Genomic DNA, 18,280 nt, shown 5'->3' on the forward strand with positions numbered 1-18,280 from the left:
CTCACCCACCAAACAGAATGAGCAAGTCTCGCGAGATGTCATACTTATTAATGAAATGGATGTGGTAGTAGGGAGGTTTTGTTTACTTAATACTTAAGCAAGTAAAACACAAAGCACAAAAGACTGATCTCTCACAAATATGTAAAATAGCGTGTATGGTTGTGAAGACTAATTGTATAATGATAATATATTATGAAACAGAGGCCCTGGGGATTTTGTAAGGAGTTTATTTATCAGTTAAAGTAGAAAAACATCTTTAAAATTACATCTTTATTTTAAAGTGTTCTTCCTTGTTTACATTATATTAGGAGTGCATTATGCTGGAGTAATAAAAAAAATATTTATCCACATTCCCCTCTGAACTCTGCATGTCTGCGCTAGTCTTTCAGTCATTCAGCAAGTATTTCACTCATATTAACAACTTTATGTTGATGCCAAATTGAGAAGCATCCCTCCGTCATTATGTAAAGCCTCTAGTACAAGGCAAAACTGTTTTATTGTACAAGTCTTAACTTAAATTATTTACTATTTTTTTCTATGCACAGTTTGTTAAATTGTGGTTACAATTATGAATAAATTGTGACACGGCCTTTTGGGTGACCTGACATCATCCTGTAGGCCAGGTGCACTGGTTCAGTTAAGTTAGCTTTAAATGTATAAATGTGAGTCTTTCCACTGGTAGGGCTAACATTGTAGAAGCTCAGCCTGTGGGTCTTGAAGCTCAGCTTGATCTCAAGTCTGCGTGACACTGTGGTCCTCTTCAAAGGCACACTGTGACTTTGCTCGAAGGCAGTCAGAAGGTTGTTGAACCACATCAGACACCAAGAGCTTCGACTGCTTTCCAGAGCAGATGGCACCCCGCTGCGTTCTAGTTTCCCACTGTAGCACACGCCAATGATCCAAGGTGACCCCTCCAGCTCCACCTCCCAGCAATGATCACCTTCAGAGAAGCTTTGGTTGCTGAGGACCTGGAAGAAGCTGGCGAACCTCTTAGGAGAGGACGGGTAGTTTTGTTTGGCAGCACTAAATGTGGCCGTTTTCAAGTCCTCTGAGAGAACAAGGTTAGGGTGGACTGTTTCTGGATCAAAGGTGATCTCAGAAGGGTTGAGGGTGTTTCGAAGAGAGCGCTGAATCTCTCCGAGTCTTTCCCTCAGCTCAGCATTCATGTCTTCCACCTTGGGACAAGCCTGTGCAAGGTTGACTTTTACCTTAACAAGCTCTTCCTCTTCTCCCACTTGTTTTGAAATCAAATCTGCAATTTGTGGTTGCAAACGTTGGAGCTCTTCACTAAATGTTGCCCCATCGTCTTCTTTCAAAAGGGATTCAGCTGTTTGCAAAGCCTGCCTCAGCTGCTCGGTCAGCTCAGAGGCCTGACTGACCCGAGAGCATATGATGGCCTCAGGTAGACCTAACTGTTCTTCAATCATCTGTGTCACTCCCTCGATGTAGTTCTGCGACAGCTCCTTTATCTTCTCTAACAGGCCGGATGCTTTCTCTCTCAGCCGACCACTAGCAGTGGTCACCTCTAACTCCAACTCCTTTTCTTTCTTAAGGATACCCTCTGCCATCTCTAACTTGACGTTCAGCTCAGTCACTTGCGACGCCAGTTTAAACTTTGGTTCATCCAGTTCCATTTTGCCTCTGCCACCACCTTTTTCCTGATCCATTGAAAAGGGATGCTCTGTGGATCCAGACCCAATTCGAAACCCATCCTTTGCTTTGCATTCTTCGCTCTCCTCTTGGAGCTCTCCAGCTTTTTCTTGCACTTGGTGATATTTGGCTTCAGATTCCTCTGTCATAGAGCTATGATCGCTCTCGACTGTTACATAGCTGCCATCAGCAGGGTTTCCAGGGGGGAGGACTTTCCCAGCAGTGGCTTTGTAGGTTTCTACAATACTACGCATTTTGAAGTTCTTCACGAGGGCATCGGATCCCTGGTACTCAGAATGACACTCGGGGCAGTTGTGATGGTCAAGGCCTTCTGCCATGGTCTCAAGACAGGCAAAGCAGTAGAAATGACCGCAAGGAAGAGAAACTGGGTCAGAGAATAGTTGCAGGCAAATGGGACATGTAAGCTCCAAAGCCAAAGCCTCTTCATTCTCACTCTCAGACATGATGACAGGTGCTGGAAAAAAAGACAACCTGGGGTAAACATTTGCAATGGTAAGTAATTCACAATACACAATTAATGTAATTAAAAAGGGCTTCCATTCTACACTAATTATTATGAATGAATGCATATATGACTACATGTATGAATCACAGATCAATTTTCAATACTTTTTACTATGTAAAAGTATTGATTTTACATATGCAAGTTAAAACAACAATGGGAAAGAAATATACATTATTATAAGAGATTCTGGAGTAGCACTGCATATCTCTGAAGGCACCATTAATGATGATTGGCATTACAGATGATTCGGAACAATATATGCTGCCAGAAAGAAGGCGTGCTGATGTCAGCAAGGCATTGCCATGACACTTTGTGCGTGTATTACAGCAGTATGTTACTAAACTGGTTTGGCAGCGGTCCAGACCTAATGCAAACACAGTAGAAAGAAAGAAAAAAATGCTGACAGCGATTAAATACCAAGCTCTTTAGCTTCTGTCTTCTTAATGACCAAACTGCAAACCAACCAAGTTTTACATTTGTTTGTTTTGTTTGAGCATCGAAATGAAGTGTATTTCACCTGGCAGAGGAGAAAAACAACTATTACAACAAAACACAGGGGAAAGGACACCAGTGAGGACTTGCTGATGTGGGTAGACGTAATTTACAGAACTTTGGCCATGACCTCGACAGTATTGATAGATTTACAGTTAGAATCACTATCAGAAAAATATATGTGCAACCGTAACATTGATTTGCAGCTCTGTTACTTCTATCCCGGCTACGTTTTTGTCATTATCTAATAACAAATATTTATTTTCTCGGCTTCCAAAAGGTTTAATCTGGTTTAATTTTCATGGTCTGGGGGTTGGATGCATAATGTATTTGAGCGATATCGACTTCTTTTCTAGATAGGGTTGATAAGCTGAAAACAGCAAACACATTATGGAAACAGACGGACAAACCACGGTTTTTTGTTTGGTTTTTTTAGTTTTCTGAAATGCATTACAATAAAAATGATAATTAGATATTTTCCCATAACTGGTAACGTCTACATTGTTCCCCGTGTCTCACATATTTTCTTGCAGTAGTAAAATCCGGAAGTTACACCAGTGACTAAGCACAACAACTGAAGAGTTGTAGTGCATTGAAAACAAAACAAGACCATATGTCAGCATCGTCACAGGATGCCTTTCACATGATACCTGCTGTAAATGAAAACTTGCAGTCATGGCCATAAAAGGGGAAACGGAAAGATCTACGAGTAACTGGTAAGAAGACTGTTAACCTGTTGGTTAAGTTTCGCTTTCCTGAGAACAGGACGCACACAAGCGGAATCCAAAGGTCACTTTCCTTCACATGTACGATGAACGTTTTCCTGCTAGGGTGGGAACAAAAGATGAGCTCACTTAATTCGGCTTTGTTTTCTTATTAAATCGCACATTGCACGATTGCTCTTCAAAAGCCTCTCAAGCCCCAAATTTCTGGGGCATCGTGTAAAGCGTAAACACTTATTTAGAAACATTTAATTAGTATTATTATTATTTTAAAACATACCATCCAGCTTTAAAGACTTACCTGAAGGAACCGTAATTTTTTGTGTTGCTTCTTCCGTGTCAGGTGCGTCAACAAAACGCCCTGCGCAGAGGTCCGCTGTAACCCTGGTAGCCTTCAGCAAACACTGACGCCGTCACCTACCCACGTGGAGCTAATAAAACTGCAGCTACCAATGGAATTTGTTAGCTCTTTATTCGATTACTTTGTATTGCATTTTATTGTATTACAGATGTTAATGCACATTTTAAAAAAAATCCCACCTGGCAATTTAACCTCACTCTTGCAATAATTAATCTTTTAAACTGAAGTCAAGCATATCATTAAAAACAAATGACGACATGCGTATTTCTGCATACTTGGTCTAAACAGTAACAGCCGTATCCTCAGCTTCAATGCATTGCCACACAGTTTGAGGACAAAAGATGTGCAAGAAAATACAAAAAAAATAAACACAACAGTGTCATCACAAAGTGGAACAGCTGCCTGCTCAACTGAAATGTAATTCGCTGTAGGTCTGAGGCACTCTCACTCATGTAGTGTACAAACTGTAATCTGCTTGCTTACTTTATATTTAGACTTGACAAAGTGGTAGTATTCTATTACAGCTTTCCATTCAAGGGGGTTTGCATTCACCCGTGTCAACTTTAACTTAAAAACACTCCATTAACAGTCACTGCAGATCAGGGAATACCTCACGAGCTACATCCAAATGAATGGAAACCACCTCTAAAGTAAAGCATTTTAAACATGTGTTGAATATATATTTGGTTTCTGAGCACATGTAGCTGCAATCTACACCCAAACACTCAAATCCATAAGACATTTTCAGCAGCACACAGTCATAAATTCTCTACAATCTTCTTAGAATAAAGGACAACACATTTAATTTAATGTTTTGGAGGGTTTAGGCATCACACATCTAATAAAGTTCAGTTTTATATCTGTACAGGTTCATAGCTGATGTCTGAGTTGTTGGGCCAATAGCTAAATATTATATTCTTGTGCTGCTGTAACACTGGTACACAGTAACAACAAGTTCAAAACAGTTCAAGGCATATGTTTTCCTGTTGTGGCATATTGATTGTAGTATAATACACAAACAGCAAAATATAACAGACACAGTCAGCAGTGCATTGATTGGGCTCCGCCTTTGAGTGCAGCAGAAGAAGAGAGAGCGGTCTCTTTATGTTTCAGTTTATTCAGTGGCTCATACACAGGCACTCCAGTTAACAAAGGCAACAGTCACTCAAGCCGGGAAAAACCTGGGAATATATGTGCTTGCCTTAGCTTGTGTATGTTTTGTGTGCGGGTTTGGCACTGCGTGTCTACAGTAGTGCATCCAGGTCCAGCTCTGGTAGAGGCTCCTTCCAATAGGAAAAACTACTGTAGTCAGGACAGTCAAGAACAGAGGATGTTCTGCCCTCAGCAGAAAGCAAAGGGAAGAAATGCTCCACCAACTCACTGAGGTGGCTGTACCTGCAAAACATGAAGGATTATAAAAACACAAATGAGAACACCATTAATATTTATATATGGAAGGTGAGGGGTCTAAAAAAAAAATGTCCACATTAAAGATTACAGGCATGTTCTGAAAGCTGTGCTCCTGCGTGGAGAATTATCGTGTTAGTCATTTAAACTTCAATTATAGGTTTAAAAAAATATATAACATCTTAAATTGTTGATATTTCTTTTTTTTTTTTTTTAAACAAGAGTGCTTAAAATCAGCTGTAATGTAAAATCAGATGTGTACTCCTTGTCATAAGCCAGAGAAATATCATCAGATGCATCATAACTCTAGTTCTTAAGCAGTCCATGGAAGAAGAGAGTATGTACTGAGAAAACTATCACACCGAAAGAGCAAAAAAATTGAAAAATAATTTAAGAAATGCCAAAGGATTTTTAACCACTGGACATCAATCCACAGATGGGTTATAACAACAAACCCAGATCACTGCTATACACAGATGTTTGGTTTTATTTACTTTTTAGCCTGTATTTTTTGTATTTTTAGCCTTGTTCTTTTTAGTTTAAGCTCCTCATCCCCTAAAGAGCATAAACTATGCTTTTTAACTATTGCTTGATTTGTATGGTCTAATAAAACATGTGTAAAGTGTCCTATATCTACACATTTTGTTTCCCTTTTAAAAAGAAAACAGTATTGCTTTTCAGCAATGTAATTTCCCATCACTTGTCTCCTGCATACTTACGAAGACTTGTTGCCTTTAGTCTTCTCCTGGATGAGCTCTCCTTTTGGGTTGACGGTAAATATCCTGGTTTCAGGCACTCCAACCTGCTTATAGGCATATGCATCCTGTAAAAGTCCAGGCAGCAACAGACAGGAGTTTAAGGTTAATCTTCTCTTAACCTCTGCAGCATTTATGTGCCCCAAACTGTGCCATTGGAGCACAAATCAATAATTATAAATCATTATCCAATGTTTTATTCATTTCCACAAGCAACACTTTATTACTATATTTCTCATAATTTAACTCTACATGTGTTGCAATGATATATAAACACAGTCTTGTGCCAGGGGTTAAAATAACTGCCAGACAAACAGCTTAATACCTGGGAAACTTCAAATAAATGGAAAACTTCAAATACACTTGATGGTTCGATGCACAGCTGTGGTAAAAGCAGCCCCGTAGCATTGCTTACATTAGTCCTGTTGCCGAAAGCTGCGTAGAAAGGCTGTCTGTGTGGGCTGAACAAGTCCCTGATGTCACCGAGGCAGGCGACTTTAAAGACCTCCGGCTTCTTCTCAATCACCTCTCTGCACACATGGTTTACAGTTAACTCATTCACTGCCAGCCATTGGCAGTGAATGAGTTAAACCCATTGACTCATTCACTGCAATTGACGGCTATAGACGTCAATGGCAGTGAATGAGTTAAAATACACATCCGTTCAACTGATTGTCCCTTTCGTACATTTTTTGTCTTTGGCAATAGCTGAGCATTGGCAATTTGGCCACTAGGGGTCAGCAGTACATTAAAATACAATTTTATTTTCATTTTTAAACAGCTTCATGCTACATCTCTTTTCTGTTTAACAGTTCAGTACGAATATGTGGTACCTGTGCAGTGCTGAAAAAAGGCTGCTGGGAGCCAGCAGTACGGGGCCCTTGGGCAGGACGGTACCTTTGTCATTGACCCACTGCAGATAGTCTTTGGTAATAGCAGCCATACCTATAGCTCGTGCTGAACAATACAGGAACTTGTAGCCATTTCTGCAAAGAAAGCGACAGTGATATTAATTTTTCACTTGAATGTGGGAACAATTTATCTACAGTGGTTAAAAATGTATTAGACTACAAGGCAATGTAAGGTTCATGTCACAGCTGCCCTATATTAACCTTATTGGTAATCTCCAAAATTATTTTTGTACGTTTCTGTAATGTTTAAACTACAGGTACGATATTAAATATCATAATATTCAATTTAACATACTCGTGTATTTTGTGATAGAGTTTGGCGATGCCTTTGTGCGTCCAGTCTTTTCCAAACTGAGGTAGGATATGACCGAGAGCGTCAGACCTGCAGGAGACCAAAAGAGAAGACTCAAAATGCAAAAGAATGAGGCTGATTAAAAAAAGAAAAACAGACAGATGGAGTCTGCTGTAAATCTTTCTGGGGAATAGTGTATATTAATTTGTGCCCATAGCTGTTTGTTAATCTAAGACACTATAATTTTGCATGAAATCGTGTTTGTTCTTACTTGGTGATGGTGCCGTCTATGTCAGATATGATCACACGATCGTCCCAGTTCCACAGGTAGATAGCAGCCTCACAGCGACAGGTGCCCTGGTATTGTGTGGTCACACTGAACACCACCTTGTTAGCTCCTTCATGCAAGTTTAAATGCTCCTGGGTATGGGGAGGACAGTTAAATACATCCTAACATAAACTGATTGTGATACATAAGAATTTATCGAGGTGCATGAACATTTGTGCAAATTTATCTCCTACTATTTGTTTAGACGTCAGACGTAATGATTTGCGGTACATCTGGCTGATAGACTGAGCCGTGTTGAGGGTTTCTGTTGAAAGACTGGAAGAAATGACAGCTGTTCGCCCAAGGCCCGCTGCCTCATCACTGTCCACATCATCCAATGTCGCTCTGAAGAAACAATATTAAAATGTCGTGTCTAATTTGTTTGGCAATGGACTGTTTGCGAAGAGTTGGAGGCTGTTTTACAGACAACGACCCTTTGACTGCTTTGAGTCTATAAAAATGTTAAAAACTAGAGAACATGTACTGAAGCTTTGGATAGCTGTCAGCCACATTTAACATTTAACAACACAAAGAAAAAGCACTCGTCTTGTTGCTACAGTTTATAGATAGTTCTTTTAAAATTTGTGACTTGAGAATAAAATCTGATACTAGAAAGAGAAGGCCACAGAAGACAAAAACATTTTTTATGCCTAGCACAACAAAGACAACTCTGGAAGATATTTTTGCAACAATGATAGTTACTGTAATTAAAGGTGTCTTACTTTACTGTGGAAGAAACACTTGCCAGTGGCTCCTCTCGCTCCTCCTTTGAGTTTTTCTGCTGGGAAAAACAAAACAAACCAACCAACATTGGCATCATTTTATCCGAGCTGATGTTGGCTGAAAAGGCTGCGTCCTCACAAGATATTATGTTTAATTTCTGCAGGTCCAGTGTGTTTTCTTCTGGGTACACTGTCAAAACCTAATAAATAACGACTGTGATGAGTTCCTGAGCATCTACCTGGCTGCTGTCCATGTCTCTCCTTCTCCAGGAAAACCACCAGCGTCCAGATTTTTTGGGCATCTTGTCTTTCACCAGTCGCTCTATTGTACTCTATGGGGAAAAAAAGACAACAAATATATTCCCCCTGTTGTGATTATCTTTTTATAAATAAAATATAAAAATTGTACCAGAATATAAAGGAAGCTTCTTTAGGTAACATTTTTGTGGTTTAGTTTTAATACAATAAAATACCTTTGGTAGGTTTTTCTGAAAGGACATCATTGACAAAACCATTGGAGCAGCCACTGCCCAGTTGTAATAGCTGTGAGAAAAGAAAGAAAAACAGCTGATGAAGAGTCATGGATATAAACCTGTTGGAGTAATAACATAGTGGTGACTTTAGAAATACAGTGGGGCAAAAAAGTATTTAGTCAGCCACCGATTGTGCAAGTTCCCCCACCTAAAATGATGACAGAGGTCAGTAATTTGCACCAGAGGTACACTTCAACTGTGAGAGACAGAATGTGAAAAAAAAAAAAATCCATGAATCCACATGGTAGGATTTTTAAAGAATTTATTCGTAAATCAGGGTGGAAAATAAGTATTTGGTCAATAACAAAAATACAACTCAATACTTTGTAACATAACCTTTGTTGGCAATAACAGAGGTCAAACGTTTACTATAGGTCTTTACCAGGTTTGCACACACAGTAGCTGGTATTTTGGCCCATTCCTCCATGCAGATCTTCTCGAGAGCAGTGATGTTTTGGGGCTGTCGCCGAGCAACACGGACTTTCAACTCCCGCCACAGATTTTCTATGGGGTTGAGGTCTGGAGACTGGCTAGGCCACTCCAGGACTTTCAAATGCTTCTTACGGAGCCACTCCTTTGTTGCCCGGGCGGTGTGTTTTGGATCATTGTCATGTTGGAAGACCCAGCCTCGTTTCATCTTCAAAGTTCTCACTGATGGAAGGAGGTTTTGGCTCAAAATCTCACGATACATGGCCCCATTCATTCTGTCCTTAACACGGATCAGTCGTCCTGTCCCCTTGGCAGAAAAACAGCCCCATAGCATGATGTTTCCACCCCCATGCTTCACAGTAGGTATGGTGTTCTTGGGATGCAACTCAGTATTCTTCTTCCTCCAAACACGACGAGTTGAGTTTATACCAAAAAGTTCTACTTTGGTTTCATCTGACCACATGACATTCTCCCAATCCTCTGCTGTATCATCCATGTGCTCTCTGGCAAACTTCAGACGGGCCTGGACATGCACTGGCTTCAGCAGCGGAACACGTCTGGCACTGCGGGATTTGATTCCCTGCCGTTGTAGTGTGTTACTGATGGTGACCTTTGTTACTTTGGTCCCAGCTCTCTGCAGGTCATTCACCAGGTCCCCCCGTGTGGTTCTGGGATCTTTGCTCACCGTTCTCATGATCATTTTGACCCCACGGGATGAGATCTTGCGTGGAGCCCCAGATCGAGGGAGATTATCAGTGGTCTTGTATGTCTTCCATTTTCTGATGATTGCTCCCACAGTTGATTTTTTCACACCAAGCTGCTTGCCTAGGGTTAGGGTTAGGGTTCACTCTTCCCAGTCTGGTGCAGGTCTACAATACTTTTTCTGGTGTCCTTCGAAAGCTCTTTGGTCTTGGCCATGGCGGCGTTTGGAGTCTGACTGTTTGAGGCTGTGGACAGGTGTCTTTTATACAGATGATGAGTTCAAACAGGTGCCATTCATACAGGTAACGAGTGGGGGACAGAAAAGCTTCTTACAGAAGACGTTACAGGTCTGTGAGAGCCAGAGATTTTCCTTGTTTGAGGTGACCAAATACTTATTTTCCACCCTGATTTACGAATAAATTCTTTACAAATCCTACCATGTGGATTCATGGATTTTTTTTTTCCACATTCTGTCTCTCACAGTTGAAGTGTACCTCTGGTGCAAATTACTGACCTCTGTCATCATTTTAAGTGGGGGAACTTGCACAATCGGTGGCTGACTAAATACTTTTTTGCCCCACTGTACATTATTATATACTTTTTAGAATCATACTTGGAGTTTATGCAGATGACAAGACTTGGATCCTCAATGATTCCTGGATTCTTGGCAAAATCCTGATATGTCACAAGGTGCTCCATAAACTTTTCTGAAGTAAGAAGGAATGCAGGAAATACTTTAACTTCAGCGGCAGACACTCTGCAGGCATCAGCAGCAGTTTAACCACACTCACCTTTCGTGATCTTGCTGGTGTTGCCTTCTCGTCCGCAAAGGGACATGCTGACGTCCATGTTGTAGGAGGTGTTATCTGACAGATACTCGGTGCCACTGTCCATTGCCCCACTACCCACTGACTGAGGCGACTGGCTTCCTGAACGGGAGCCCTGCTCTGCCCCGTTCTGAAACGCTCCCTCTCCCTCACTTCAGGAAACACAGGGATTTTAGGTAATTTAACTACACCTAATCAATACTCGAGCACAACTGCTGGATGATTGTATGTTCTTTCAATTTCAATTTCATTAGTTTATCATTTTCAATGATGAAGATTGGAACAGCGAGCTCAGTTAAAATAACTAAGTAACCTTAATGTGACATCTCACCTTTTGGGGAAATAACGTGCGGCCACCTCCGGGTCCAGCGTGGTCAGATCATCCAGGTAAATATCTGTTGGTCCTAGGTGGTGATTACGTTTACCTGTGACCAGTTGATACATTAACACTGATACACTGTAGACTGAGTACAAAATGAGGATGGAGTAATACCTAAAACAGCAGGAATGCTTAAAGAAAGGCTTCACCTTTTATCTTATCCTGTTGCTCTGCTTTAGAAGATGCTGCCGATGCTTCTGCAGCGGGCAGGCTGACCCCAGTATCTGTCGCTCCTGCTGACCCCTCACTCCCTCTGGGTTCACCGTTCTCTTCCCCTCCCTCAGAGAAAGGATCGATTCCACTGTCACCCTCATTCACAGGAGGGCTACTGCTGTAACTCTGCTCACTTTGGTCAGGTAACGCTCCCTGATGTTGTGCATTAGAGGATTTTGGATTACTTGGACTTGTTTCTAGGTCCGTGTGGTCTTTAATGAGTTGTTTTTGTGCATTGCTTGGTGTGGCCGCTTTGACCACACTACTTTCATTTTCAGGGCTAACTGGGCTAACAACAGTCAGTGTGCTACCTTTGTTAGTAAGGGAATCGGTGCATTTACTGACTGAATTAGAAGACAAGTCTCTGTTGGGCTCCTGTTCCATTGCAGCCTCAGAAGCATGAGGCATATCCATCGATAAGGCACAAGACTTGAAGACGTCACTGGAGGCAGACATGGAAATGTGAGTGTTTTCTTTGGATAAAGCAATGGTTTGCTTGTTGCGCCCGTCTAAATCGAGCGCGTGAGTCAGAGGTTGCGGTTTCACCACAGTGACCCTGCCCACAGTCCCACAGCTAATCACAGGATCGTAGCTCATGTCAAAGGAGTCTTGTCTTTTAATGGCGCGGAAATGAAAATTGTCGGAAGAAGAACCACCCTGTGAATCCACAGCCGTCTTCTCTGGTTGACACAGCTACGAGAGGGAGAGCAGGATAAGAAATATGACACAGGCAGTCAGTAATGACAACACAGGTACGCAGAAGATAGTACACTTTTGCATGTGTAAGCATATGCTGCCCTACCGTGGGAAAGCCTCCCCAGTTCCACTGCATCTGAGGACCAGCTGACTCTTGAGTTTTAACCATGAGTTCAGAGTCGCTCTTAGGAGAAGACGAGCGACTGAAGAACACACTGCAGCAAAGTACAAAGACAGAGGAGAAGGATCATAATTGCAGAGACAGAAAAAAGTGATGATATAACAAGCCACTGATGCAAACAAATGAATATGATTAGTAAGTTAATAGACTTGTCTCACTTTTCTGAAGGTGACTGCTCTCCATCTGAATGTGGATGAGTCTCTCTGGTCTGGGTGGCCCCAGGATCCTCATTTGCCTCCTCAGACAATGAATAGTACACCGATTTACTTGAAAACACACACACACACACACACACACACACACACACACACACACACACACACACACACACACACACACACACACACACACACACACACACTTAACATAAAATACTGTTTCATCTTAAACCATCATTACAGCTCCACTGTTGTTTTAGACAAATATTGGGCTACATTACTCCCTCGGGCCGCTTGCATTGACAGTTCTACTGAAATTCATCATCGCAGCTCTATGGAGTTTCCAGCTGCTTTGTGCTCATTATTTTGTTCTGGCAGGTTTGGTCCTGCACACAATGTTTAAAGATGGATGACACGTTTAAATTCCATATCAGGTTTAACAAAACATGCTAATGTCAAGCAACAATAAAACCTCCTTCAAGCATGCCGTCTTAAACCCACGATTAGAAACTTGCTACACAATGAATAATTGCATTTTTTTAACCTGTTTCGAGAGACAAAATAGAAACTACCAGATGCAGAATGAATCCATAGAGAAGAGAAGTGTTCAACAGTGATTTTGCCTCAAACAGTAAATTAACATTTAAGCTAATATGAGTCATCTTTCAGCTGAAGTTGGAGAAGTCTCTTTACCAAAAGAATCTCAAGGATTAACCTTTATAAGCCATAACCATAAGTTCTAACAGACTCAAATTTATATTTACAAAAAAAGGCATCTTAAAGAGTGAATTCTTCTGAAAGATATACCACATTTTATTTTATTTTTTTCTGATGACTTACCTGAGTTGCAATTTTGTGGCAAGCTCCTCTGAAGGAGTACAGTTTTGTTGAGCATGATCACTTTCTCTCTCATCCGATGAGGAGCTGACCTCTTCTTTGAGGTGAGATTCGGAGCGCATGCGTTTCCGCCGCCGTTTCTTCTTGCGGGAACAGGACCCGGTTAAGGAGGAGCCCTCAGTGGTCTCCTCCATTTCATCTAGGACCTCAAGAGGTATTGGCGAGGTGCACAGATGGGCTGGCACCTGAGACAGAAATAAATAAACAATCGAATAAACTTAAAATGAATATAAAAGACAGCAAACATAAAAAAAAAAAAACATAATTTGGCGGTCACCTCCATATTTTCATTTTCCTCCACAAAAAAAGCTTCTCCATTGTCACCCAGCTTCATGTGCAGATCCACAGATTCTCCATTTATCTCAATGTCCACCTATAGTCACAGTAAACAACGGGCTCATCACAGGGACAACAGGAAGTCAATCATGCTGAAATTGAAATGACACAAATATTCCAAAACACTAACAATTTTCTCCTTGGAGCGCAGCACGCCGAGCTTGCCGAAGCGGACGTGAAATGGGGAACACTGGAAAGACCCATCGGGCTGTCGCACTACGACGACATCAATCCCTCCTGTGAGGGTGGCGGGGTTGAGGCCGCGGTACAGCTCCTTTACCGTCACAAACACCGTCTCTGCTAGCTGGTTCACAATATTCATGGTTTGGGACTAACAAAAAGGAAAAAACAAAAAGGAAGAAGTGAGAACCAGGGAGACCATGTGTCACATCACACCAAAAAAATAAATAAAAAAGTGTCGACTCTGCAATTTGAATTGTCTGTGGTCTGCACTTTGACCCTTAATTCTTGTTTTGTTTAACATTTTCAGCAGCAAGTATAGCAGGCAAAAGCCAGTACAGTCATACGTCCTATAGGCATTAAAATAATTAAATGACAAAGATAAAATTCATATTCAACCTGTAATATATCATCCATATGCACATATGTTACATTGCTAGCTGATAAAAAACACGTAGTTAAATGTAAGTTAACTGTCGTAATTAACTGGGTAAAGTTTGCCAAGAAATGCCAAGGAGCGAAGACTGATTTTAGAGAAGCGACCGTCTGAGATGGGTTAAAAGGACACTTCCAAACAATTCCTATTCCATCATTCTTCAGTGTGAAAGATTATTCACAAGTGGAAAACAAAGAGAGTTGCCAGTCTTGCCAGAAGTGGGCATCCAAGGAAATCCCCCCAAAGGTCAGATCATGCAATGATCAGAGAAACTAAAAAAAAACCAATAGCTTCATTTTCATTTTCGCCACTTTCATTTCGGACTCTGCAGGGCTCTGTTAGCATGTTAAATATTAAGATTCATGACAGTACAGTTAGAAAAAGACTAAACAAGTATGAGTTGTTTGGAAGGGTTGCAAGAAGAAAGCCTCTTCTAGGCAAAAACAAACATGGCAGCACAAATTATGTTTGCAAAGTTGTATCTGAACAAGTGACAAAGCTTCTGGAACAATGTCCTTTGGACAGATTAGACCAAAGTGGAGATGTTTGCCTATAATGCACAGCACCATGTTTGGTGAAAACCAAACATAGCATATCAGCACAGACACCCTGACACCAACTGTCAACTGATTTTGGGCTTTCCTTGCAAACAGGATTTGGACACTTGGATTTGGATGACCATGAACTCCTCTGTGTACCAATATATTCCCATGTCAAATGAGCCCGAGCTCACCAAGAAATCTACAACAAAATGAAAAGAATCAATGGTGCAGTCAAAGCACAGAACTCAACCTGATGCTTAGGAGAGCGAAATTATTGCTGTAAAGAGGAGAGGGCCAAAACCTTTTCACAATGATGCGAGAAACTGATAAAGAACAGAAAATGATTACTTCAAGTCACTGGTACTAAACAGGGTTCAGTAAGCTACTGGATCATGGTGCATACGTAGCTTTACACACACTGCTTCTGCACTGCTGAATAAATAATGACACTGTGTTATATTTTATGTTTTGTTGTTGTTTATCTGAGGATGCATTTACCTCATTTTAAGCCCCAATAAAGACTTATATATTTCCCAAACCTTAGAACTGAAAGAGGGTTTACTTTCTTTTTATCATGACTGTAAGCAAATATCACGGTAACATTTCTATGTGTAGTCATGATGGTCACAAGTAAAAACCCATTATACGTGATTTAACAGGTTCTAACATATTTGAAAACAACAGGAAAGGAATCCAAACTTTGTCAAGATCTACTTAAACAGCTCTGACTTCGTTTCTGCCTCCATCAACATCGCTGTTTTGGGAAATTGGCTTCTGTGGGATCTGTAAACAGGACTTCTACCTGAATTGGTCTTACAAGCCCTAGTGATGTTAATACAGTACATCTTCAAAGAAAGACATCAAAGCCTGTTGACGTCTTTTTCCCCCTCGTTTTAATAGGTAATCCCTGAAGTGCCGTATTTGATCCTGTGGCAAAGTAATAACGTAATAAAACAAAGGGCAAAAGTCGCACTTGGGGAAAAAAAAACTAAAGAAAATGCCTAGAGTTATCTAAGTTAATACAGCTTGTGATGCTTTAAATGTTAACTTAAAGTAAGAGAAATGGTCGAGATGTGTGAGGATCCATCCATAATATTATCAAAAATCCCCCCAAACAGACTTTTTCTATGATTTTAACACTAAGAAGCGAAAAAATAACAGACAAAAAAATCAACAGAACACCTATTTATCATGTAGCAAACCGCTACACCTGTCTATTACCCATCTAAATTTCACATTATGCTAATCTCATGTCTTACCCACAGAGAAGGATGCAGACGGCCCCTCAACACCAGGCTGTGTTTCCCGGATCTCCTGTCTGCCATACGGCACCGCAAGAATCACTTTTCCAACAGCAGAAACTAAGAAACTTTGTTAAGACACTTTACCTCCATGTCCACCTGAGCAACCTGTCAGCTATGATCCCCCAGAGTGCTCGCCTTTCTCTTGAGGTCGCTAACCGCCCCACATTTGTCAGGCTACATTATTTTAACTGTGCAGCTACAAAAGTGTGAACAGTCGATTAGAACTAGCTAAGTGGAATCAGAACCTCCGCTTCTACCACTAATCATCAGCGATGACAGCAATCAAGTCCTCTCAGTTCTGAAGTTGAAAGCAAAAATATGGCAATCTGTGAGAGAGTCCCAGTATATTCACTCACACTATTGCTTCCTCTATCTTATACAATTTTCACAAGCGCACACTAAAACACACACACTGAATTCATACTTCCCCACTAGCTGTGCACATGACAGCCAGACCAGCACTTTCTAAAAGGGTCGGACAGGCTATTCACAGACGCGTGGCATAAAACCGCTCACGCGCGTGAACTGCTCGGCCACACAGTTTCTGGGAATGACCACAGCTCTCTGGCCCATCAGAGATGAGGGCACTCTCCAGCAGCCATGCTCTGACAGCACTGGAAAGCCCTTCACAATCCTAGCTCACTTTGGAAGAACTCAAGCAAACGACTTGCAAATCTGAATGGAAAACCCTGCCTGTTCTCCCTATGGAGGGAAAGAGGTAGGCCTAAGGGAAAAAAGATGACTCTCCACCGTATGAGAATGTGTTCTAATATGTGCTACGCCCATCTTTGCACATTTTGTTTTCTGGAGGGTAGGTTTTGTACAAGTTAATATCTCAAAACTGAAACTGCCATCACATAGTGAGGAAAAAGGTTAAAGGTGCTATACATGGGTCAAATACCTGATCTGCAATTCACAGTGCTTCTTATTCATTCATAAGCTTCCTATACTCATCCCTTAAGTGAAAGACTGTATATTTCAAAGAATCACTGTCGTTAATGCCTAATTACTGAGGAATAACTTACCTTTAAGTAAATGTCATCTATCATCACGACCACTGATTCCATTCACAGAAACTGTCATCAGTTCATAAAACCCCATGGTTAGTTTAATGTCTTAGTTTGTTTGTCCATCAGTCCAAAAATGCAGATTACTTACTTTAAAGTCAACAAATTCTCACACTTGCAAAACCACAGCCGTTCACAAATGATTTCATCAGTTTTCCATCAGTTTGTTCTTTCTTTTGCTTTTACTGACCTTTGCTACCTCTAAGGCGCAGACATCGAAGTTGCCTCACCCTATCGCACATTAGCCTAACACATGTGTCATCTTTTCTATTCAGCGTTGCATAAAAAAATGCTGTGAAAGATCCATTACGTCAGATTTTATGATTGCATAATATTAGCACCATCCGAGATTCGCTCAAATCAGTCACCCACGGGGAACATTAACATATTACGCAAATAGTTGAATGCTTTCGACCGCGAGTTACTTTTGTAAACCAACAAACGATTTTAAAGTTTGTATTACTGACTTGTGTATATATTTAGTTAGATGGAGGTACACCCCTAAGTCAAACAACTTCCGCAAAGGTGTCTGGTACAGTCCAGCCAATAGCCACTCAAACTATTGAGAAAACACGTTTCCTCACACTTCAAACGCGCTAAAAATAAAAGGACCTTACACGTACTCTTAGCCTTACTGTGAAGTACTTCACCCACCTTCACTTAACTTGACCGGGAATTTAGCGCTGAACCATCTTTAGGACTTATCTTGTGAAGCGATGTGTCTCAGTTTCACAGCACAAAACAGTTTTACAAACTCACTAAATAACTCTGCTCCACTGGCTGTTTGACATCTTCTTTGACAGCTACGTGTATTACAGAGGCTTCTTTCCTTCTCACTTCTTTAGAAGTAAGGTTTTAAAGGCAGTAGCTTACCCTTCGTGTTGCCTTTTAGATTGACAAGCCATCCATCCATCCTTCTTCCTGCACAAGTGCGCCTGCGCATGCACGACCCCAAGCCAACAAACAGCCAATGAGAAAGCTGGAAAAGAAAACATGACCCGCCTCCAATTTTGAATAGTAAACAAAGGCATCAGCGTTGGATGTATTCACTGGGGATTTCAGTTGTCAGTGTAATAATAAATGAACATTTATTGTATGTACAGTAATTTATCAAAGCGATGGAATCTGTAAATAGTCTTTTGTTATCTTGCTGCTTAATGGCAAACGTTGATTTTAGATATTGATTGACAAAAACTCGAAAATCAGTCTCACAAAGTGTCAAAGCCTTGGAAAC

At 41.0% G+C, this 18,280-nt stretch overlaps 2 protein-coding genes across 6 annotated transcripts; both read right to left on the bottom strand.

Annotated features, from left to right (window-relative positions):
• Window positions 1-84: 84 nt before the first annotated feature.
• Window positions 85-3,782, bottom strand: trim107 (tripartite motif containing 107). 2 transcript variants are annotated; one of them, XM_085406133.1, is made up of 3 exons: window positions 3,692-3,764; window positions 3,402-3,491; window positions 85-2,125 (listed from the first exon to the last, which is right to left on the bottom strand). In XM_085406133.1, exon 3 carries the CDS (start codon window positions 2,112-2,114, stop codon window positions 567-569), a length of 1,548 nt encoding a protein of 515 aa, XP_085262259.1. In that variant the 5' UTR covers window positions 2,115-2,125; window positions 3,402-3,491; window positions 3,692-3,764; the 3' UTR covers window positions 85-566. The 2 variants fall into 2 exon arrangements, with proteins under 2 accessions (XP_085262259.1, XP_085262258.1); XM_085406132.1 differs by lacking the exon at window positions 3,402-3,491 and having other exon boundaries at window positions 3,692-3,782.
• A 61-nt stretch (window positions 3,783-3,843) lies between these two features.
• On the bottom strand, window positions 3,844-17,996 carry LOC146669502 (phosphatidate phosphatase LPIN2). Of its 4 annotated transcripts, none has more exons than XM_085406129.1 (20): window positions 17,920-17,996; window positions 13,648-13,848; window positions 13,459-13,554; window positions 13,125-13,366; window positions 12,285-12,392; window positions 12,052-12,160; window positions 11,186-11,942; window positions 10,989-11,082; window positions 10,622-10,809; window positions 10,444-10,537; window positions 8,640-8,709; window positions 8,406-8,498; window positions 8,167-8,225; window positions 7,639-7,789; window positions 7,388-7,536; window positions 7,120-7,206; window positions 6,747-6,899; window positions 6,329-6,443; window positions 5,878-5,981; window positions 3,844-5,146 (listed from the first exon to the last, which is right to left on the bottom strand). In XM_085406129.1, exons 2-20 carry the CDS (start codon window positions 13,837-13,839, stop codon window positions 4,996-4,998), a joined length of 3,012 nt encoding a protein of 1,003 aa, XP_085262255.1. In that variant the 5' UTR covers window positions 13,840-13,848; window positions 17,920-17,996; the 3' UTR covers window positions 3,844-4,995. The 4 variants fall into 4 exon arrangements, with proteins under 4 accessions (XP_085262255.1, XP_085262256.1, XP_085262257.1 ...); XM_085406130.1 differs by having other exon boundaries at window positions 17,806-17,971; XM_085406131.1 differs by having other exon boundaries at window positions 8,167-8,222; window positions 17,701-17,971.
• Between the last annotated feature and the right edge of the window lie 284 nt (window positions 17,997-18,280).

Source organism: Rhamphochromis longiceps, linkage group LG5, assembly GCF_057381845.1.
Source record: "Rhamphochromis longiceps isolate RC_006_pf linkage group LG5, R_longiceps_female_GT1.1, whole genome shotgun sequence".
Classification (NCBI taxonomy): Eukaryota; Metazoa; Chordata; class Actinopteri; order Cichliformes; family Cichlidae; genus Rhamphochromis; species Rhamphochromis longiceps.